General features: G+C 42.5%; 1 protein-coding gene across 6 annotated transcripts in view; it reads right to left on the reverse strand.

Moving 5' to 3' along the window:
* Positions 1–2,427: 2,427 nt before the first annotated feature.
* The window catches only part of SHROOM2 (shroom family member 2), a 104,365-nt gene continuing 83,403 nt past the window's right edge, over positions 2,428–23,389 (reverse strand). For 3 of the 6 annotated variants that reach the window (XM_033147430.1, XM_033147432.1, XM_033147434.1), the window contains 6 exons: positions 14,259–14,336; positions 12,240–13,001; positions 10,225–10,773; positions 7,217–7,394; positions 4,959–5,231; positions 2,428–3,981 (listed from right to left, as the gene is read on the reverse strand). In XM_033147430.1, the coding sequence (XP_033003321.1) occupies positions 3,715–3,981; positions 4,959–5,231; positions 7,217–7,394; positions 10,225–10,773; positions 12,240–13,001; positions 14,259–14,336 (2,107 nt within the window). In that variant the 3' untranslated portion in view covers positions 2,428–3,714. The remainder of the gene's footprint in view (positions 3,982–4,958; positions 5,232–7,216; positions 7,395–10,224; positions 10,774–12,239; positions 13,002–14,258; positions 14,337–23,389) is intronic. The other 3 variants (XM_033147431.1, XM_033147433.1, XM_033147435.1) reach the window with 1 other exon arrangement.

The raw sequence follows: 23,389 nt of genomic DNA on the forward strand, positions 1-23,389 counted from the left end.
CCTAGTTCTTTTCTGGGGACAGTTCAAAGCGCTGCTTATGATGTTTAAAGCCCTGAAAAGCTTGGGACCGACTTAACTGAAGGCCTGCCATGTGCATTATGAACCAGTTAGCTAGTGGAGAGAAACAATGGAGGTTTTCACATGTATCATCAGATATCACATGTGTAGACACTCTCTGTCACCATGCCCAGGCTCCTCTACCTAGTGGCGCAGCAATAAAACTGCTAGCAAATTCGCAAAGCTAAACAGGGTCTGCTACAGTTTCAAATTGGATGGAGGGCAAGTTGAGATTCCTGCATGGAATCCCTTCCAATTCTACAATTCTATGATTCTAATGGATCTTGATTTTAAAGTATTTCTATCCCATCCTTCTCTAAAAGGATGGTCCACTATGCTCTGTCCCTCCAGCCACAGGGTTAACTCTCCTTTTGAAGTTAAAAACAAAACAAAACTGCAGGTTGTTTTAAATTTCTTCTGGTCGATCCTTCTGCTACTGTCAGTACCGAAGTTTCTCCATATGGAATTTTAAAATCTCTTATTTTTGTTCTTCTGCCACTTGACTGTGCATTCTCAGCCTTTTTCTCATAATGCTGCTGATAGTAATGTCTTTATTGCTTTAATATGGTTCTTAATATTTTTTATGGAACAGTGGGTCATTTTTTAAAACACCAATCACTCCCCATCCTATACATGTTTACTCAGAAGTTAGTCTCAATGAATCCAGTTGAGCATTGGATTGCAGTCCAAATTAAATTAATCAGTCAGCTGTTACTCAGTAGGACCAATATTTATCCCATTTAGCTAACTAAATAATTTCATTTATCTACAGGCGTTGTCCTATACGTATTTGACTCTTTCTCCCTCTAGTGTCTATTCTGTAGCATAACACAAACTATGGGAAATCTCACGTCATTCCACACTTTTTTGGGGGGGGGGGAGAGAACCTTAACACAACTTGGCTTTATCCCCTCCCCATCCTTTCTTTTTGGAAGCTGAATTTGGTAAGGATTCTAAACTTAAATGGATCTGAACTGGGAAAAGGTCATGACAATCAACTCAGACACCATCACCAAAACGGTATGCACATTCCTCTATGAAAAGCAGGTTATGTATATTTGAACGTTATGTAGGTGACATATTAAAATTAATAAATTACTCTTTACACTGAAACACAATATTCAGTTTATTTCCCTCGGTAAAGCATGATGTTATACTCAAGCAGCAAGAAAGAAATCTCTATATGCTTTTTACTCAGGGTTGAAAACTCAAAGGGGGAAACAGGAGAAATCAGAAAGACTTTATTTCCTCCCACAATACAAAAAAGCTCTAAAAACTGCAGTGACCCATAAGATGGAAAAAGGAATCCTTCACTTATGGGTGCCAGAGGCAAGACATTAGCACCAGGTTTTCTCTCTCTCTCTCTTACAATGCAACAAAAACGCTATTTATAGAAATATATACAGCAGTAGGGAGAATCTCACTCCTGGTCCCTTCCGGAGAGCCTGCCAGCAACAATAAAGAATAAAGGAAGAAGCAAGGGGAGTGATTAAATATCACATTATGAAAAGAATAATATATAATGATACATCAATTTCCATATTGCTATCTTCATAAGAATTATATGATTTAACTCAAAGTACTGTGCACACACACACACTGAAATTATATTTGGAGTTCACATACACAATCAGAATCACAGTCTCTTTTTTTAAAAAAAGAGTGACATGTAAAAGCTCACAGTTGACTGAAGTACAAATAATCATTTATCTTAGCTTGGCTTTATTTAAGGATCAGGTAGAAGATTCCAAGACAAAATAGATCTGTTTCTCTAATATTGGTCAGATGTAGCAGCATCTGATGATGTTGGTAACTCGCCAGATGCCTTCTAAATGTTACAGACAAACCTGGGACCCATTGGTACGGCAAAGGGTTAAAGAAATGACCCTGGTACAAGCCAGTGGCCTATGGTGTGCAAAAAAATAGCACTGATAACTCAGGGAAAAGCCCTCTTCTAGGATTTGTCTGTGAAATACTTGATTACATAAAAGTGATTATGCCAAGACCCTGTACAGTCAACCATTGCTTATATTTATGACTGCATTTTACCTGAACGTTGAGAACCATAGCAGGGAAATATTTTGTCTACACTCAAATCAAGTGTCAAGAGAATTCTTTTCTTCGTAATGTTTAAATTAGTTCCACTTGTCAGGGAGGGCACTACAACCAGGGGAGTTGAAGATTTAAGTGCTGAGTAAATCATTTTCTCAGTATAAGTTAAAAACAGCCTATAAACAAGTATGATTTCCCTTTATCCATCAGATATGTACATTAATACGAGGGAACACTTACTGTGCAGATTAGTACATCAGCATTTGTTATCCCACCATTCTTGTTATGTAAGGAACAGTTTAGTGGGACTTATTATAGATAGATTTTTTTTCCTTTGATGACAGTGTTAATACATCACTCCTTGTGGAAAATAAAGTCCCATAGTGGCAGGGATATTTGTTAAAATGAAAATAGGAACACACTCACGTAATAACAGTGAACGTTTCCAATGTACTTCAGTAAAATGGATAGCATGCTTCTTGTTGAGGCATGAAAAAGCTGGACAAACAGCAGTCCTAGGCAGGAAGGACATGATAAAATTAAAAAACACACTGTTAGCTTTGTGCAAATGAAAGATATACAGAATGATTTTCTAATTTGTAGTTCGATTCACTGAATCCCTGGCAAATGGCACCAAGCATAATGTAGCAGTAGTTCTGCCTTTTATTTACAGACCTGTGCATATTATAGTCAGACCCTTAGTTACACTTCATTCATATAAGACAGCTGAGCTGAATGAAATTATTGCGTTTGTGCTATGGAGAAGATGATAATTAATGAATTGAACAAGACTGGCTAAAATTCTCCAACTTTATCTTCAAATGGAAAATAATAATAATGGCAAGTTCCACCTCGCTGAGACATTAAAAACCATGTATAGTCACACAGTTTTCAGGTGTGTTTGAAAGTAGATTTTTAATAGGTTGTTCCAAGGTCTACTCGTCCAAAGTTTTGACATAATTTTTTGGAAAGGCAGAGCTTATGCAACACTTCTTCAAAATAGCACCTGCCGGTGGAATCTTGCGAGTATTTACTCAGAAGTAAGTCCCACTTTGCTCAATGGGCCTACTCCCAGGTAAGTGTGCATAGGATTGCAGATCAAATGTGCAAACATCACTATTTCTCACCAACCTGAATACAACACTAGACAGGTAACATGAGTAAATCTGTTCTGTCTGTTTGATATGGCTGTAACCTGCTCCCTCCCAATAAAGTCTCCTAAAATCCTCATTGTTAAGTTTTTGAGGGATCCACAGCAACCTATATGAATCTGAAAAGAAACCACACATATTTTTTTCTTCGTTAAAAAAAAGAACTGCACTCATGCACAACTGCAGCAGATTCCTGAATATACCAAATATGAAGCACAGAATCTAATGTCTGGAGAGGTTCCTAAGGCTGTGTGATAAAGGAAAGCCAGAGAAGCTTTGAAATGTTTCTAGAAATGCAAATAACCCCACATAGAAACAACTCCCCTCCCCCTGAATATTATTGCTATTATGACTTATTGTTGTTGTTTCTTTTGAGCAACTCCTCCTAGTGAATGGAGGAGTTCTATACTTCTAAACCCACGTTGTTTCGATTTCCATGGTCCTTGGGTGAATGTCATTTGGGCCTGTCAGGTTGAAGGCTATCAGTCAGACACTTCAACTGCTCCTCCCCAAGTTTTATTTTGTCCTCCAGTTCTCGCTGTTCGATTATGAGGGCTGACTTCATTTTGACAAAATGCTCATAATCGGCAAGGCTCTCGTCGCTCAGGTAGTTGGCCAAAATGTCAAATACAATGCGTTCCCTTCGGTCCAGGTTCTCCTTTAGTTCCTTTGCATCTTCGTGCTGCTGTGTGAGCAGCTTCTTCTTCTCCACCAGGATCCGCTTGAGGGAGAGAGAGCAACACCATTCCAGGTCATTTCAGATGTAATTTGGCAAGTAAGTCAGCCTGATCTCACTGCTTGCTACATGGTTGTAATAAAATCTGCTAATAAACCCACTCACTGAGAGCATATAGATAGGAAGGCTTTTCTTTTGAAAGTCCAGATATGAAATGTGCATGATTACGGAGGTGGCATCAATAGGACTTGGAAAAAAACCCATTTTAAAACAAAACACCACCACCCTCCTTACACCTAAGCTTAGAGAAACACCCAGTTCTGAATTCTCTCTTGCACACACATGTTTACTTGTGCAAAATCATGAGACTTTCAGGAAAAAACAAACAGAGGAAGAGCTTATTAAGTACTGATGGGTTTATAAACATCAATTAAATAAGCTGTAATCAACTTGAGCCCCTATATTGGGGGAAGAAAAACTGGGGAGGCCAGCAATAGGATAGCAATATAAGCTGTGGTTGTGGAATAGAGAAGGGCTGAAAGGTGATGCTCACAGGATCACTAGAGAGATCAAAGAAAGGCAAGGCAGAATGGAACGTGTTTTAGGAGTTATACAGAAACACAGGCTTTTAGTTTTCAGTTTTAGTTCCTTGAGTCACAAGGCGACCATTTTAATTTCCTTGTTATAAAGGAAGAATGCTAGTAAAATCTAAGCGCATCTCATAGGCAAGTTGCAGAGCGCCTACTAGAACATCATCATATTCACCAAGACGTTTTGAAACTTGGAATGATTCTTCTATGTCCCAGCTTGTCTCAAAATCTTGGAATCGCTACCCCCCTGCCACATGTGTCTTTTTGTGGTCTTTGGCTAGCTTTCTTGCTTTGGATATCCTTGTCGGGGTTTTTCTGTTTGTGTTTTTTAAAACTTAAGGTCAGCTATTGTCACTGAAGAAATCTACTTGCCACCAAGAGAGCAACATTAGACAGGAGCTCTTTTAAAAAACACAAGACACTGCGTCTTACCCGCTCTTCAGGAGAGGCATTTTCATCCAAGTTGTTTAGTGCATTTTCTACTCTGGCTAGACGGCCAGAGAGTGACAGCAGGAGGTTGACCACTTTATCCAGGTCCCCAATAAACATCCGGAACTTGTCAAATTCATTGGATTTGCAGACCTCTTTGACAATGGCCTCCACTTCATCTCCAAGCATATTGTTGGCCTGAATGTCTTCCAGGAGTGTCTCTCGAGCTTCCCGCAACACTTGCAGCTTTCGACTTATGCTATCTATAAGTTCTTGCTAAGGGTAAAAAAAAAAAGGGGGGGGAGTAAGCTCAATTTATTTGGCATAACGGACGCAATCGCAATTGAACCTTCCCAGCCCCATTTCACTCCGAAATACCCTTAAGGCCGCATCCATACCATATTTTTAGAGCAGTATCATAACAAATTCAATAGCCATGGCTTTTCCAAAGAATTATGGGAACTGTAGTTCATTAAGGGAGCTGAGGGTTGTTAGGACACCCGTTTCCCTCACAGCACTACAATTCCCAGAGTGCTTTAACAACCAATCACTCTCCCAGGGAACTCTTGCAATGTGCTCTTGTGATGTCTCCTACATGCTTCCTTTTGAGGATATTTGCAAAAGTGAAAAGTCAGATGTAGCAATTCCGATGCCTCCGGCTCCTACTTGTAAGAAAGTTGTTTAGACTCTACATCTAAGGTGTCACATGCATATTTCAGCTATTCTTGCGTAAGTTGCATTGTTGGTTACTAAAAAAGCAATTGTCTTCTTTGTTAAGACACAAGACCACACCAACCAGTTCCCTTGGTTTCACTGCCAACTTCAAATTTTTGACATGATACTATTTTCAGACTTACTCAAGTGCCCTTCAGACATACCCACAATCACCTGAAGCTGGGAGTTGTTTTCCCATGAGGCAATCCCATGCAGGTGGGAGCTGCATCTGGCTGGCACAGCAGATGGAGGGAGAGATCCCACCCAGGAGGGCTTGCTTCATGGAAAATACACCCCCCCCCCCGGCTGCAGATACATCTGAAGGACTTCTCCAGTCACTTTTCACCTATGTTAAGAAAAAAATGCTGCATATCTAGGTGTGTCAAGGCACATTCCCAGGTTCATCATTATTGGATGGGAGAGGGTGCATTAAGAACCCAAACTGGAGGAGAGCTGCGTTTTGGGTTGTCAAAGCTTGACTGAACAACCTTTGCACTTGGCCTGAAGGAACAGCCATTTAAGCAGAGAATACATATCTCATTGCCTAGGATAAGCAATAATGTAAACAGCAGTTGAGCCAGGCCCTCAGAAGGGCCCTAATGTTTTGCCAGAGGAAAGCCCCAGCCAATTATGAGGCAAGTCTCCCTTTTTATGAGCCACAGAATAAAGGAGCTGAGAGACTTTAGGGCTGTGTTCTCTCAGACCCGGCTTGGTTCAGGGAAACCCATAAATCTACATTCAATCAAGATTTTGAAATCCAACCAGAACTGGTTTATTATGAAATCGCAGTGTTGTGTGTGTGTGTTTGTGTGTGTAGGTGTCGAGATACCTACACCAGATAAATAGATGGTTATCTCTGGATACCAACTCGTACTGTATGGACCTTGTTTCTGCTGTGCAGTGTTGCTGCATGTCTTGGCCACCGTGTTCCGTTGTGAAGTTTGCTTGTCCAATACAAAAGCCAGCTGCTGTTCAGTCAATTGCTTCTCCTGACATATGAGTGAAGTGAGGCAGGGACTCCTAACAATTACCAACCCCCTTCTGCATTTCGGGAGGGGAACACAGCTCAGTGCAGAGCTACATTCCTTACATCCAGGAGGTCCCAGACTCAGCTCCTGGTATCTCCGGTTTAAAATGTTGTTAAGGGGTGTGAGTGAAGCAACCTCTGCACCCAGTTCCAGGAACCTGCCATTCTGAGTAGACAGGGATGCACTATATAGAATAATAGACTGATTGGACATAAATAAGGTAGCTTCCTGTGCTCCTGCATGACATATCTGTTTAACTGAAACCTTACTTCCCTGCCCACTCTCCAGCCGGTTGTCCTATAGCTTTCATTCCATCTGAGAGAAACCTCCACCATCCATCTTTTGTGTTGCGATGACAGGTTGCCAGCTCCTGTGCTGCCCCACAGCTTCTGGCCTGGCCACGTTTGCTTTTGGCTGGGCTGGATGCACTGGAGATCTACTAGACAGCTCTAGCAGCATGGATTTCAACAGTGGGCAATGTGTGGGTTTTTCAAAAAGAAAAAAGAAATGCAATCTTACCTTCTTCTCAGATAAATCATGGTCTAGCTCATCCTCAGAATCCTCACTTTGCTGCTGCTGCTGCTGCTGCTGCATGTCCTTCATTTTGTTCAGCAGTTCTGCCTTGGGTGCAGATGTGCTGTAGTAAGTGGAATTGGTTGTCAAGGGGATAGCCGAAGGCAGAGGCTGCTCCTCTTTCCTAAGCCAAGGGGGGGGGGAGAGCAACACCGAATTTTAATTCACTTCCTGACATTCTGCACATTGAAAGGAGGACAGTAATCATTTTGAAACACTGTTTGCAGCAAGTAAATTGTAGGGCTTCGAGAAAGGCTCTTTAAGCCTGGGGCTATTGCAGGGGCTAATGTCTTGCATGAAATAACCATATCATTCTGGCACTCTCAGGCCCTAGCTAAAGAGATGGGCAATTAAAAGAAACTGCCAAAATCATTGCCTGAAAATGCTGATTTCCATCTTGCCCCTTAATTGATGCTCCCTTGTCAGTGTTTAGATTTCCACACTGTATCCTTGATTATATGGCCAGTGGCAGGAAGGTAATGTTTAAACCTCTTTGGGGCTCTCATTAGCCCCGACTATATAATCCCATAAGCATAACTTTTAGTGAAAAACACAGCTGCTCTTGTTTCATTATCCACAGTTCTAATGCTTAAATTGCAAGCCTTGAAAGGGTCCTGCTACTGAACGCAACCTTTTGGAAAAGCTATTTCATTGCCATTTTAAATATAAGATAGGGCAGGCACTATGAGCAGGTTTGCGCAAAATGCTAAGCTAATGCAAACCTCAGTGAGGTGATGTGAATGTGCAGGCTCTGTGCTCCTCCCTAGTCCTTTTTGCAAGATTTGGCTTAGGGTGTTGTCTGAACAAGGACTCCAAGATAAGCACTCTCTTCACTCAACACTAGCTGTAGCCAAGAACCAACCTTGGAAAACAGAATGTGCTAGCTATTACCCGACAGTAAAGCTAAATTGCAATTGGCTAATTTGCAGCCGGATCCTATGCATGTTTAGTTCAAGGTAAGTCCCACTGAATCCACTTGGCTTTACTCCCAAATAAACATGCATACACAGGGTTTTGTCAAATAAGATTTATAGAATTTGCAAACTGGTTGCTGCCTATTTGATCAAGGTGGTTTACATCCCTTCCCCCAAAGGTAAACATTTAGAATGGGACTAGGCAGCCTACCAAGAGTCATACCAGTTTGAGAAAAGACTTGAGAAAACTCAACAGGTCCTATAACTCTTTGAACTTCTGCTATAGATAAGACACACTGTTGTCTGGCTTCACCCCCTTGGATGAACTGGACCCAAATAGGCAACACCATAAGAGGAATTATCAGGTGGGCAGGAAGGAGATAAAGACTTCATCTCATTTGGCTAGAAGCAGCAAGAAATTAACCAGTACTTGCTTGGATATCAAATTCGAGCTTTACTTTCCCTAGTGAATGCATACTGGGGTTTAAATACTGTGGGGCATTGTTTAAGGAGAAAATGTTTGGGGGGGGGGGAAACCATGACGGTTTGGTTTTCCATGCCCTATTCATTTTTAGAAGGTTGCTTGAAATTTCAAGTATGAGTCTCTTCTATGTCCTCAAAACAGTAGAAACATTTCAAGGTCAATCTGATGGTATTTCTATAATTAAAATACAGCCGTACCTCTGATTACGTATCCCTCTGGATACGTAAACTTCGGGTTGCGAATGCGGCAAACCTGGGAAGTGTATACTTCAGGGTTTCGCCGTGTGCGCATTTGCTGAAACACTTTGCACGCGTGCCTCCAGTTAGGAAGTTTTCGGGATGCGGCTGGGCCTCCAGAACCGATCCCAATCGTAACTGGAGGTACCACTGTACTGCTGAGCATTTGTTTGGGCACCAAGAATGCCCAACAACAACACTGATAGTAAATAGTAAATTTATCAGTATATCAATCCCATCTATGTGTGTGTAGCTTTCCTCACTAGTTTTGTACTGTAAAGCAGGCTGTAAGTTTAGTGGACAGGCAGGTGGTGAATTAAGGCTACATCTGCACTATACTTTTAAAGCAGTACAATATTCTACCACTTTAAACAGTCATAGCTTCCCCCAATGAATCCTGGGCACCACAGATTGCTAAGGGTGCTAAGAGTTGTTAGGTGTTAGGAGACCCCTAGTCCCTATGCAGAGCTATAATTCTCAGAGTGATTTAACTGTCAATCCCTTTTTCCAGGAAACTGGAAAAAGAACAAGCTGGGAGACCCATTTTTTCTTGATTTTCCCTACTGGGTCTTGGTAGATCTAAACTGAGACCCATGCTAGGTCTTGTCAGGTCCACAGCCTAGAAATTCCCACCCCTCTTTTAAACTGTGAAATCTACTGAAATAGGATATATAAAAATTTATTTAATGACCAAGCAAATTAATAAACTTCCACTGCTAAATAAAAATGTCAAGTAACAGTGTTGTCTCTGTGTAGGATGTAGCTGTCGACAGCAAATAACATTTAACAACATGTTTGCAAGATATGCTCAGGCTGCTACTGGGCTATGTCCAAGTTGCTGGCGCTAATCTATAGGCTCCTATACAGCTCACAGCCAGGCTACTTTATAGACCAACTTATACACCCAGTCACTGCAGTCTATGTGAGAGCTTCTCCTCTAAAACTTCCAAAGACATCAGAAGCCCACTTCACAGTAACACAGAGCAGGGCTTTTAGTGTGACTGCCCCTGCTCTTTGGACGAACATTCCTATAAATTATGACAGGCCACCACTATCTGCATTTTCCAGAAACGACCAAAGAACTGCAAACAACCGATGAAGGTTGCAGAAATTCATGCCCTGTTTGTGAGCTTACTGGAGACATTTTGCTGCTGCAAAAAAGTGTGTTGGACTACATGCACCCACAATGACACATCTTGATTTGCATTTGTATTATAAAAGTCCCTCTTTCTAAATAGAAAATAAGCCGATCAAATGCACACACTGGGCAAAGGAAAGGAGAAAGGAGAAAAGGCTTAAGGTTAATAAATATTGACTCACTTGTCCTCTGCAGTTTTTGGTGAAGGGTTTTTCAGAAGCAGCTTTCTGCGTTGCTGGGCTTCTTCCAAGAGATGTTCGTCTTTCGGAAATATTCCCACCATCAGGTCCATTGTAGTTTTTATTTTCGCATTTGGGTCCAGAATATCCGCTAGTGACTTATCCTTGCCCACGATCTCTCTGGCCAGCTCTTCTGACTTCCAGTCTTCCATGGTCTTTTCTTTGGCCCTCATGTAGCTGACTGCATGGGGAGAAGTATCACTGTCCTTTGTGTTGTTCCCAGGTGCTTCAGCGGGTTGCAAACAAGGGAGAAGGCTTTTCTCAGGCTCTGGCTCCACCCCCTGCCTCGTGTAAGCACAGAAACGGGAGTAGGACTGTTCAGAAGTGCTGAGCGTTTTAATCTGGTCCTTCTCCAAGCCGCTTGGCAAAGCAGGAAGTTCAATGGTGCTCACAAGGTTCTGCCTACTTTCCTTCTCTGCGTGGCTTTCAGAATGTACAATCTTTATGGGAACCATCTTCACAGTTGTGTTGTTATCCATCACTCTTTCGATTCTTGAGAAAGGAGAACGTTAACGGCTCAAAATGGCATATCACATTTAATTTGTGCAAGATATTTAGGGAAATATATAGAGACCGACAAATATAAGGAGCAAACAACACATCAAAGTTTTACCTTTCATTTTTTTTCAATTGGTTAAGCAGCAGGAAGCAGAGAGTAGGTATAAATGGACAATTCTCTAGATGGAGGGATGCAGAAAGTGAAATACCCCAAGGATCAGTAATGAGACCTGTGCTTTTCAAACAATCCCACATAACTTGGATGTTTGCCCAATTAACATTAAAATAAGTAAGCACAAGATTGCCAACTTTCCATTTGTTTGTAAGCATTCAATGCTTTGGGTATTTTAAGCCAGGTATGCTAGCACAGGTATGCTAGCACATAGCTGATAGACCACAACAGTCATTCATAAATGGATTTGCAGTTTGCAAGCAGCATTACAAAACAGATATGATTTATTCTGATATATGCAGCATGTTGCTATAGCTACACTGATGCAATCACTTATTGGGCCATATTATCTGTGCATATCTTGAAGATCAGAAATCTTGCGAAATCCTGCCCAACACTGGCACAGCACGGTCATGTCCTTGAGACATATATATGATCTATGAGGCACTTATCCATTAATATAAGGCCACTATATCGGCATGGAAATACTGCAAATATACCAAGGAATAAACACAGTATGATAAATTTACTTCTCCACATTTATCAGTTTTGAGTAAAGTTATGTGCTTGCCAAAATATTTTGCATTGAATGTTTGATATTTAGTGACAGCCAATGAATGTCTGACATTTGGTGACAGCCAGCATTCACATGTGATGTTGACAATCCCAGACAAGATTTGTGAATGTCTGAAAACTTTACTCAGTGTGCATAGCAAAGGATAAAAAAGGATTGGACTGATAGCTCCATTTGAAAGATAAAATAAATATGTTGCACGGTGTTTATTTGCAGTTGATTTATGGGTGGCAGTACCTATGAATGAAGAGCCAGGTGAATGTTAAACATAGTTGTACCTTGGGAGTCACACGGAATCCGTTCCAGAAGTCCATTCGACTTCCATAATGTTCAGAAACCAAAGTGTGGCTTCTGATTGGCTGCAGGAAGCTCCTGCAGCCAATCGGAAGCCGCGGAAGCCCGGTCGGATGTTCGGGTTCCAATGAATGTTCGCAAACCGGAACAATCACTTTTGGGGGTGCGGCGTTTGGGAGTCAAAATGTCTGAGTACCAAGGTGTTCGGGATCCAAGGTACAACTGTAAAACATTCATTCATAAAAAAACTGCATAGGAGGACATCAGAAGAGAAAAAAGTGGTCACAACCCTGTTAGCATAACTGAATTCACTGCTGCAGCTGAGCAGGCTACAGGTAACAATAATTAATTAAGGGAGACAACAATTTCAGTGTAAATCTTAATACAAGATGGTTAACAATTCATGTAAAACTGCCTTACCTTGTGGGATTCTCATCCTGAACAGCCACAGGAGGCTTATCAGTCAACTTCTGCGGAGCAAATTGTGGAGAAGGGGACCTTGATGTCTCCATTCCAGGTTTCAAATGGTAGCGATAAGTTGAAGACGGACCAGGTTCAGGTTTGAGACGTGCTTTTTCTTCTAAGTGCTGGCAAACATTATCCACGGGCGCTGACTGGCGAGGCTCTGGCAGCTCAGTGCTTTTCAATTTTTCAAAAACCTTTACAGGAGTCTGAGAAGGAGACACGCGAACCTCAACCGCACTGGGAGCAATGGCAGAATGGGAATGAGCTGGCTTGCTGGGCGCTGTCAGTGAAGACTCCGAGGACGCAGCAAGTGACGCTGAAGAATGGTCTTGTCGCCTGTAATTAATCTCTCGTTTTGAAGGGGAAGGCCTCTGGGGCACAGGCCCATGTTTCTTACTCAGCGGCGCTGGATCTTCCTGCAGGCTTCCCTCTCCTTTGAGTTGTGTTGGGCAGAAGCGGTCCCCGTTGGATATTTGCAGCTCAGAAATAGCAAGCGGCAGTGCACTGTAATCTTTGTTTTTCTCCCTCACATTTTCCTGTGAGTATCTGTAATCACTGGGCAGTGTCCCAGATCTACCTCGGCTCCCCTGAGATGCAAGTATAGCCTGCACTGCATGTGAGGGCCTAGCAGACACTTTCCATTTGTTTCCTAAATTGTAATCCTGCTGAGCGGCAGGCTCTTCGGGACGTAATTCTGAGTACCCTGTGTCAGCTGGTCTAGAAAAACAAAGGGGAGAATCACAGTTGTTTAGCCATCCCCTGAGCACCACTACGAGTGTACCACATACCTTCAAAGGCCAAAGATGTTGATATGCAGTGGTACCTTGGTTTTCAAGTGTCTTGGAAGCTGAATGTTTCGGTTTTCATACGCCGAAAAGCCAGAAGTAAATGCCTCCGTTTTCGAACGTGCCTTGGAAGTCGAACCTCCGAGGCGGCTTCCTGTTTGCATCTTCTGTACGTTTTGAGGCTTCCGTATTGAGTTTTCGAACATTTTGGAAGTCAAACGGTCTTCCAGAACGGATTACGTTCGAAAACCGAGGTACCACTGTACTTTCTTCAATTACTTATAAACAGAACCATGCTACTTTCTCAAAAGCTGCAAGAAAATATAGTATTTCTAACAAAATCAAAGCACAGTGTGAGGGCACATTAAGGTTATGTTGTGCCATGCAAAGTGACATTGAGTTAACCCGGGGAGGTATACAACTAAGATATACAGAATTTCCCCCTCTTTTGCTTGTGGAGGTGGTTGCGTGTATAGAATTATGAACAAACTGCCTGGCTCTCGTTGATTAATGGGCTCAGTATCCAATTATATAATGTTATTTAAAACAAATATTGCCATCTTCCCCCTTCCTTTTTTTTCTAGAAAAAAATTTGGACAGCTAGGTTATACTACACTTACATGGTGCCCAAAGGATTGGATAAAGCAGAGAAAACGTAAGTATTTTGCAGAAGGAGGTAACAAGATATGGCAGCATTTGGGGCAGAAGACCAACTGACCTCAACTGAATGTTACTGTGGTTAAAGAGAACCATTTGGCATGAGGCAGTAACCCCTGAGGTATTCTCTGGTTCACTGAAATGGGCTCAGGGATGAACAACAGGGGAAGGAGCTTTGTCTGAAGGAATAGCCCAAATGGAGAGGACTACTGAGGGCAAGCAGGGGCAAGAAAGAGACAGAAAATGGGGAAGTTGACAAGGAGACAGTGCACAGTACAGGGGATGGAGAACTGTATGGAGGACTTGAGAAGGAAGGATTGGGCTCAGAGGGAGGAGGAGATAGCAGAGATGGAAGATTTGGAGGTGAATGCACAGGTGGGGGATCAGTGGGAACAGGAGGTGCGCCAAAGGCAGTCAGGTCTCAGCATGTCTTAAAGGACTGAATTGGCCCTTTAAAAATGAACAGTATAGGGTCAAATAGTGGTGTTTCTTCTTCTTCAAGAATTAAAGAATTAAAAGCAAGCAGAAGTACCTCTGAGAACCAGCAAGAAGGCAGGTTTGCTCTCTGATTAGAGAAGGCTGGAGAGATACTGTGAGAGTAGAAAAGAAGCTGAAACAGAAAAGCAGGAGTCTTTAGGAATTCTGCTTCTTATTTACAGAGCAAGTGCAATGGTCTACACATTTTCACTTAATGAACTAAACACATATGTTGAAATTCCATGATTGTGGATGCTGAAGAAAATCTTATAGAAAGCCATGATTTTACTTAAATCCACCATCATTAATTAAAGGTAAATTATACAGGTCTATATTTATTGAATTAATGTCAGAACAACTCTTGCTGTTCTAGAAAGAATACTGGTTCATGGCACCCAGAAATAACTAAGTGAAATAACTATAAACCATTATTATATATTAGTTAAAATATATGTTGAAGGATGCTGCTCTCATTACAATTTCCAAACACCTTAGCATTCCTATAAGACTCTTCATCTGAAAAATGCCTTCTCACAAAAGCAAACTCCAGGTGCTACTCTGGATGACAATTTAAAATGTTTTTAACACAGATAAAGGTAAAGGGACCCCTGACCATTAGGTCCAGTTGTGTCCGACTCTGGGGTTGCGGCGCTCTTCTCGCTTTACTGGCTGAAGGAGCCGGCATACAGCTTCCAGGTCATGTGGCCAGCATGACAAAGCCGCTTCTGGCGAACCAGAGCAGTGCACGGAAACGCCGTTTACTTTCCCGCCGGAGTGGTACCTATTTATCTACTTGCACTCTGACATGCTTTCGAACTGCTAGGTGGGCAGGAGGTGGGACTGAGCAACGGGAGCTCACCCCATCGTGGAGATTCGAACTGCCAACCTTCTGATCAGCAAGCCCTAGGCTCTGTGGTTTAACCCACAGCGCCACCCGCGTCCCTTTTAACACAGATAAGGTGCATTAAAACATCGAAGTTACTTTTGGGATTATTCCAGTGTCATTTATGTGGGTTGCCTGTATATCCTGTAGCATGCAGTCAGCAATCACAATGAAAATTAAAGAGAAATGCCAAGTGCGGTGGCAACTAATATAAATGCATTAAAAAATTTAGATTGATATGTGGATGATAGGAATATCAGGGGCTGGAGTGTGTGATATATCCTTAGCATGTCTGCTATTAACATCAAATTGCTTAAGGCAGGCTTAGGTATTGTGTTTTGCACTAAATTTTCTGAAATACCTGTCTGGCTATTTTAGGTAAACAGTGGCTATTTTTAGGCAACCAAGCTAGAATACTGATCTAATTCATCACTTCTTACCTCCCTCAAAGAGTTTTCTATGCTTTTCTGGGAATGAGGCCAACATTAGAATCTACGTGAAACTAATATATATGTGAGATTGACAGATTTTATACCTTTATATATTATTATATATATTATAATACTTATATATTCATTAGCTGCAGGATAGGGATGGGGAACCTGTGGCTTTCCTGATGTTATTGGACTATAACCCTAACCATCCATGCCATGCTTGCTGGGTCCTACAATATCTGGAAGGCAACAGATTTCCCACCGCTGATTGCATGTCTAAGTCATTTTTTAAATTTTTATTTATATAGTCAGGTAAAAGGGATCTTAATATGCTGCTACAGCTTCCAAATGTTACATTATTTTACCCATCTTTCTGCTAAAGTGCACCTACCATACATACTATTGTTCTCTTCATCCCAGGTTTTGCCACATACCTCAAAAATATACATTCTAAGTAATTATCAGAATGAAAGTTTGGTTACATTAGCATTTTGGTTTTTTTTGTTATGGTTAGCACTGTTAAGACACCGACCGGGTAAAGGAGTCATACTTCATTCTGGTCAACAGTTGAGGATGCTGGCTTCCATTCTAAAGCACCCTTACACAAATGGCTTTTACAGAATCCAGCTTTCCAGATGCACCTGAACACCAGCAGAGGTGCCAGAAGCCATCCTGCTCTGGAAAGTGAATTAGAGGAGGGAGAGGCAGGTGGGTCTCCAGTGGGAAGGGTGTTCCATGAGTGGAACTTTCTATTCTAGTCATGGAAGCAAACTCAACGTCATTTGAAGAATTAAATATGGATGCTAAGGACCCTGAGTCGATGGAAGTCAATGGTCTGTCTGCCCATTAACTTCAAAAACAGAAGAATTTCACTCAATTGCAGGTTTATTTCATCTATAAGCCACCCCAAAGCATACTGAAAAAGAATGAAATTGAGACATCAGACAGACATTAAGTAATTGGTACAGAGTTATTATATGCTAGAAAATGGCTACTACAATGACACAGGATGGTGTGTGTGTGTGTGTGTGTGTGTGTGTGTGTTGCAGGGGCTTGTCTGCTGCAAATACCCTGGGGGGTAGGCTGCAGTGTTCCTGTGTTTTCTGCACAAATATATGCATTGGGATTCCCTGTAGGATTCCTTGTCAGTCTGGCACTGTTTTTGTCATGGTAACATTAATATATTAAATCAAGTGGTAGGAAATATACAAAGGGAGCTAGAAAATGGAAGTAACCTGTGCTGTACTCCTATTGAAATGGCTTATAGAAAACTTTTTTTAAGGCATTAGTATACATTCATTTTGTTATTATATTGTTTGAGATGCACCGAGGCAGACAATTTCTCATAGTTTTTTAATTGCACATTTGAATGCGTGTTCATGCAAGGAAGATGAAAACAGGAAACTGGAGAGGTATTTCAACATTGAAAAGAAAGACACTCTGCATCTCGGCATGCAAATTTGAGAAGGGCCTGTAAGGAAGCCAAAACCGACAATATGTACGACTAACATGGCATGCTTGAACAAGAGTTTCAGTCTCCGATACAACTTCTTTAAGGATCCTTTTTGGCTTCTAGCACAGTTGCAGAAGTAGCAAAATGAATACAGCAACGTTGTAATTCGGATAACCTTACGAGATGTTCTGCTTGGCACCAACAGAATACTGTTCAGAGCACCAAGTAACTTCTGCAGAAGTGGCTGACCGTTATGGCTATAAGGAAAATCTAACCAAATTCAACACAAAGGGGTTTACACATCCAGGGTGGTGGTTTCTCATGCAACACATGCCAAGCATATTACCCCTGAAGAGACTGGATCTTACTGTTCAGAAAGGAGAAAAGAAAGAAAGCTTCAAGCAGCAGAAGAACCCAGAGGCAAAACCTGCAAAGTGTGACAGCAGAGTTAAGTATCAAGAAGTCCAAACTGGGGGACGGACGGACGACCTACTATTACAATGTCCATGACTTTGCAGAACAAACACACGTGAGAAACGTAATTCAGAATGCTTTGTGTATCGAGGTCACATCTGAACAAAGGGAACAATTCCCACTATAAAAGATAACTTTATAGCCTATCAGCCCTATCTCCCTATTCCCCAACAGAAACTGCCCTGCTGGTTAGGGCTGAAAACTCAACTTCTCCTAACCCAGGCTTTTGTCACTTCCACAGGCATGCTCACACAGAGGAATCACTTACTTCTGGGATTCTTCCGCTGGCTCTTTTGCCTAATAGGATCACAGAGTTGGAGGGACCCTGAGGTTCATCTAGTTCAACACCCTGCAGTGCAGGAATCTTTTGCCCAACACAGGGCTCAAACCCACGAACCTGCTCTACCGCCTGAGTTTTCAGGCCATTAAAATTCAAACCCACAGGCAATATTTCAGAGGCAATATTTTGAAAGCAGTGTTTACATCAAGGGGTGTAAAGCAAAGCTGCACATCTCGCCTCCCACACTAATAAGTTAATCACCACCACCAACATCATCTAGTGCTGCTTTGTGAAATGGCTCTCATTTCATTATCCCAAGAAGGTATACAATGCACAGATTACCTTCCAGTTCTGAATCTAACTGCAAGTAGGCACAAATGGGCCCAGGATGGTGATTTAAGTACTAATGGCTTCATTTTTGTATAAGCATTCTGCAGCACACTCATTTGTGTGGATGCGTGTTTAATAAATATAGATATATATAGAGAGAGAGATAATTAAATATTTTCTTTGGTTACAAAAGTACATGCGTTGTCTCTTTTTTTAAGTCACAGAATCATTTCTACTGATCAGTTACATTCAATGTGAGACGTTAATGTTGTATACAGTATATGGTTGGGGGAGAAGAGAAGTGGGGAAAGGGGGCAGTAAATCTTACACTATTTTACTTCGTGTTTGTGTGGGGTTTTTGTGTCAGTGTCACTTGGGTAGGTTGTCTTTCTATTCATTTATTATTTTTCCTTGGTAGTGAGCGAGGTGGTGGGGGCAGAAGTGTGGTTGGTTGTCTTTAGTTGACTACAGTAAGATTTGTTTGCGTGTGTGTGTGAGGGGACGACGACTGTTAGGTCCAGTTAGCCATATTGATTCGTATGCTGCTGGTAGGTTTTTGTTGTTGTCTTGTTGGGCTGTGTATGTAATAAAGCATTATTGAAAGTGTTTGTGTTTAACTTGCATTTGGATTGCCTCCCTTTCCCCCTCCCCTCCGGTTACACTGTAATGGCTATTGACTAAAAGCAATAAAAATCTGATTGACTTGACTATGGGCCATTATTTGTGGTGCTATAAAAAAATAATTCAGAGATACTCTTAAGGATTCCTCCCAAAGCTGTATAATAACGTTCCATGCAGTAACAGTCAGGCTCTGTAGGGATACATCTAAATTGTGCATTGTTCTTCCTCCTAATCCCTGTTCTGCTGAAAACCTCTTAATGCTCACCCAGTTTGACATGAGCACAGACTGAAAGCACATGATGTAACCATACTGAAGCTAAGCAAATCTGTGTCTACCCAGTGCCTTAATGGGAAGGCATCTGAAACCCTATGCGCACCACTTTGAGTTCTATAGTGGAGAGAAACACTTATATCTGAATGCTGTCGTTTATTTGGCTGTATAGGCTACACATAGTTAGCAATCATAAAGGTGTATAACTATGTAGCCGATACAGCCAAATAAACAACAGTATTCAGGTGCACAGATATAAATAAATACCGGTATCCTTCATAGTCTAAGACAGGGGTTGGCAAACTTACCTGGCCTCGGGCCTGTTCCTCCGGTGCTGATCGTGTGGCGAGCTGGAGGAGCGCACGCACACTTGCTTTTTTCAGCGCAGCACCGGAAATAGCTTGTGCACATGCATCATTTCCGGCACACCGCAGCACCGGAAATAGCTTGTGCGCATGGGCCTCCACATACCCAGAAGTGCGCCGGAAATTACTCTTGCGCATGCGCAAAAGCTATTTCCAGCGCTGCGCCGACCCGGAGATGGGCAGCCGCACCGGTAAGAGCAGGCGGTGGGCATCGTTGGGGGCCAGATAATCGGCCCGCGGGCCTTAGTTTGGGAACCCCTGGTCTAAGATACTAAACAGAAATCCCATTTGATTGCAAAACACGTAATAACTCCCAGCTCAGTTTGTAAACTCCATTGAAGGGCATTGTGTACGGGTTAAATGTGGTATGTGTGAGCCTGCTCTTAGGAAAATTAAGCTGCAATCCTTTGCATGATTAACTGGGAATATGTCTCCAAGAACTTATATACCGTATTTTTCGCTCCATAAGACACACTTTTTCCCTCCTAAAAAGGAAGGGAAAATGTCTGTGTGTCTTATGGAGTGAAGACACTGGACGGCAGCGGGATCCCTCGAGTGGAGGGAAGCCTCTGCCACCGGAGCTGTGGCTCCCAGCGGTGTAGGAGGGACGAGCAGCCTGAAATCGGGCTGCTCCCCCTTCCCCCTCCGTCCCCGCTGGTAGCAGAACAGTGGGAGAGGGGAAAGCAGCCTGAAACCGGGCTGCTCCCCCTTCCCCCAGCAGCAGATTCTGGTCTCCTTTGTACAAAGACTACTTTGTAGGCACCCCCTACAAACACACACACACACCTTAACATGATTCAACACACACACACACCCCTTGAGTTTATTCAATATCCCATCCGTCCCTCCTTACAGCTCGCTGTCAACCCAGTGGAGCAAGAGCCGCTAACACGCTCTGTGCGGCTCTCGCTAGCAGCCTCCCCTTTCCCCTCAAGCCCTGGGAAGGTTTGGGAGCAGCAGGCAGACTGTTTGCCGTTGCCCCGCGCTCAGAATATTTTTTCCTTGTTTTCCTCCTCTAAAAACTAGGTGTGCCCTATGGTCCGGTGCGCCCTATGGAGCGAAAAATGCGGTAATAAGAGCGACTTATGGAGAGTCACTGCCAGTGAGTGTGTAGACATTGTTGAACTAATGGTCAGACCCAGCATGCGGCAGCTTCCTATGTTCCTATAATAAGGAGAGACTTGCAGGATCAGATCTGGCCCAGCATCCTGTTATCACAGTGGCCTATGAGAAGCTCTCGGAAGCCACCAAAGCCAAGGACAGACATTACATCAAGAGAGGACTCCAAAAGTACATTGCTCAGCCACTCTGCATCCCAGCTTCACAAATGAGCTGGCAGAGCTGCCATGCCAGTGAAATGAATGTGTCTGTTTTGTCTCTCCTTTGCCGTTCCATTTTTGGCTGCTGTCCCCACTTCCTCCTTGTCCTGGGGAAAGTTAGCAAACTACCGTGTGTGCCTCGGTGCATGTGACAGGATGCTTTCTATCTCAAGCACTGGGATGTGGGGGAGAGTTGGAGCTACAGCAAGGAAGCAATGGAACAAGCTTGGACCAATTTTTGCTGTTATGGTTACCCTGTCACCTCAGTTGTGGTGCTGGAAAGAACCCACCGAGTTTGCTGCGTTTGGTTTGCACCTGGCTTCTCCCCCCACCCCAGTGCTCAACATTGAAAATCAGGGTGAGTAATAAAGGTGGTTTTCAAAGTAAATAATAATAATAATAATAATAATAATAATAATAATAATAATAATAATAAATTATTCCCACTGCTTGATCCAAAAGTGCCCAGGTCACAAAGCAGCAGAACTCAGGTGCCCTAGCATTCTTACAGGTAAAATGGAACTTGGAGAAGCCTCTGAACAGTGTGCTGTGGGTTGCGGAGATGCACAGATTATTGGTTCACAGAATCACAGAACTGTGGAGTTGAAAGGGACCATGAGGGTCATCTAGTCCAACCCCCCAAAATGCAGGAATCTTTTGCCCAATGTGGGGCTCAAAGTCACGACCCTGAGATTAACAGTCTCATGCTCTGACAACTGAGCCATCTCAGCCAGCACTTCTAATTAGATAATTTCGGGCAACAAGGCCTAAGGCAATAATGGGGAACCTATGCCCCCCCCCGATATTGCTGGACTCCAACTCCGACCATCCCTGACCATTGGGCCATGCTGGCTGGGGCTGATGTGAGTTGATGTCCTGGAATAAGGGGCAACAAGTTCCCCAACCAATCTTGGCCCTCTTTGAAGCAGCTAGCAGAGTATACAGCTCTGATAATGCAATGGTTGGATCCAGTTTTTTTTATAAAAAAAACCTTTGCATTTCTTATCCCATTGGAAGATCATTTATTTATGTCTCCTTATGATCTCAGAACACTGCCCTGGGAAAACTGATGGGAAGTATTGTTAAAGTGGACAACCAGATGGCTGTGGGAAGCAGGAGCTGAGCGCAACCTCACTCTGCCCACCTGCGATTCCCACTAACTGGTATTCAGAGGCATACTGTCTCAGACCATGGAGGTGGAACATAGAGGGTGTGTGTGTGTGTGTGTGTGTGTGTGTGTGTGTAATGGAGTATCCCAGAAAAAGATATGACTGGCTGAAACCCTGAAGAGGAGGACTCCACACTACAACATTCTGTTGCAGGTTCCATTTGTACATAATGAATGCACATATATGCCATACTGTTTAAAGCATAGGGAGCCTAAACAAACTGAACAGGAGTAAGATAAAGTGTTGCATTTTTTTCAAAACAAGTAAGGGGAAGAGCTGTGTTACAGGTCTGTACCTGGCCCAGGAAACAATATTTTGGTACTGGTGCACAGACGTACACACAAACACACACATTGCAATAAGCTCCTTAATTAATTACACATTGCATAGCCATCTCCTCTTGCAATTTTGAGTCCTAATAAGTTCACCAGCATGGACGTGCCAGGGCTTTTCTTCTCACCTAACAAAACATCTCTGATCCTTGAAAAACTAGGGAGAAGTTTTGGCTACAACATCAGGGCACAGGGTTCTTTTTAGCCCCAGGGTATACCACACCCACACAGTATAAATATACTGTGGTGGAAAAAGAATGCTTGTAACAAGCTAGAACAAAGCGTATCCTCATGAACTTGGTTAATGCTTACCTATAATCATAAGCGAGTTGTCATCATTCCCTCTGTTCCCCATTTAAGTCTTTGCACAAACGTAGCCAAAATGGCACCACCCGTGCTCAAGAGGGATGTATCGGCAGGCTCGGGGGAACCCGGAGGTTTGCGAAAGTACAAAGACATACCCCCCTCCTGCTAACAGCCAATGAAGACTGTGCATCCTTAGGGGCCATTGGAATGCTGATTCCTGGGAGGGAGAATTGAAAACTGGGTGGGAGGCAGAAAGAAATGGCATGTGTTGGAGAAGGGCATGGCTGATAGACAAATACTGAACAGGAACAGTCTCTGCTGCAGTATTTGTTACGGGTCCCACTTGTGTAGCATTATAATCTACAAAGCAGGTTATGATCACATGTGTGCTGAAGGCAGCGAAAACCAAACATGGGCCTATTATAAATCTATAACAGTCTGAAGCAGAAAATGATGCATATACAACAAAAAGGCAGAGAAATGCATTTCTGAAACTCGCTGATGACAACTTTGGGTGGCATTCAAGTAAATTTCACTCAGAGTAAATTAATGGATCTAAAATAGTCATTTTACATTTATTTCAATGGGTCTGCTCTGAGACAAATGCAGTTGAACGCCACTCTTCGTTATTACCATTTGAGCAGTAATGTAAAACACAAAAATCCAAGGTGAACAAACTATAAATAATAACACTATATTTTCCAACCTATGTGTTGACAAAACCTGATGGTTATAATGCCAATGGCTGCATTTGAAATATTTATTATGAACAATAAATACAGCATTATTATTTACTGTTTGATCACCTTGACTTTTGTGTTTTGCCTTGTTGTTTACAGAGCTATTTTCTCTTTATTTTGGCTTATTATTTGAGGAGGCAAGCCTTACAAAATGGCACATTTGCTTCTGCAGGGGTAACAGTCTCCCTCCCCTTTCCTAGGCTAGGAAC

Source organism: Lacerta agilis, chromosome 4, assembly GCF_009819535.1.
Source record: "Lacerta agilis isolate rLacAgi1 chromosome 4, rLacAgi1.pri, whole genome shotgun sequence".
Classification (NCBI taxonomy): domain Eukaryota; kingdom Metazoa; phylum Chordata; class Lepidosauria; order Squamata; family Lacertidae; genus Lacerta; species Lacerta agilis.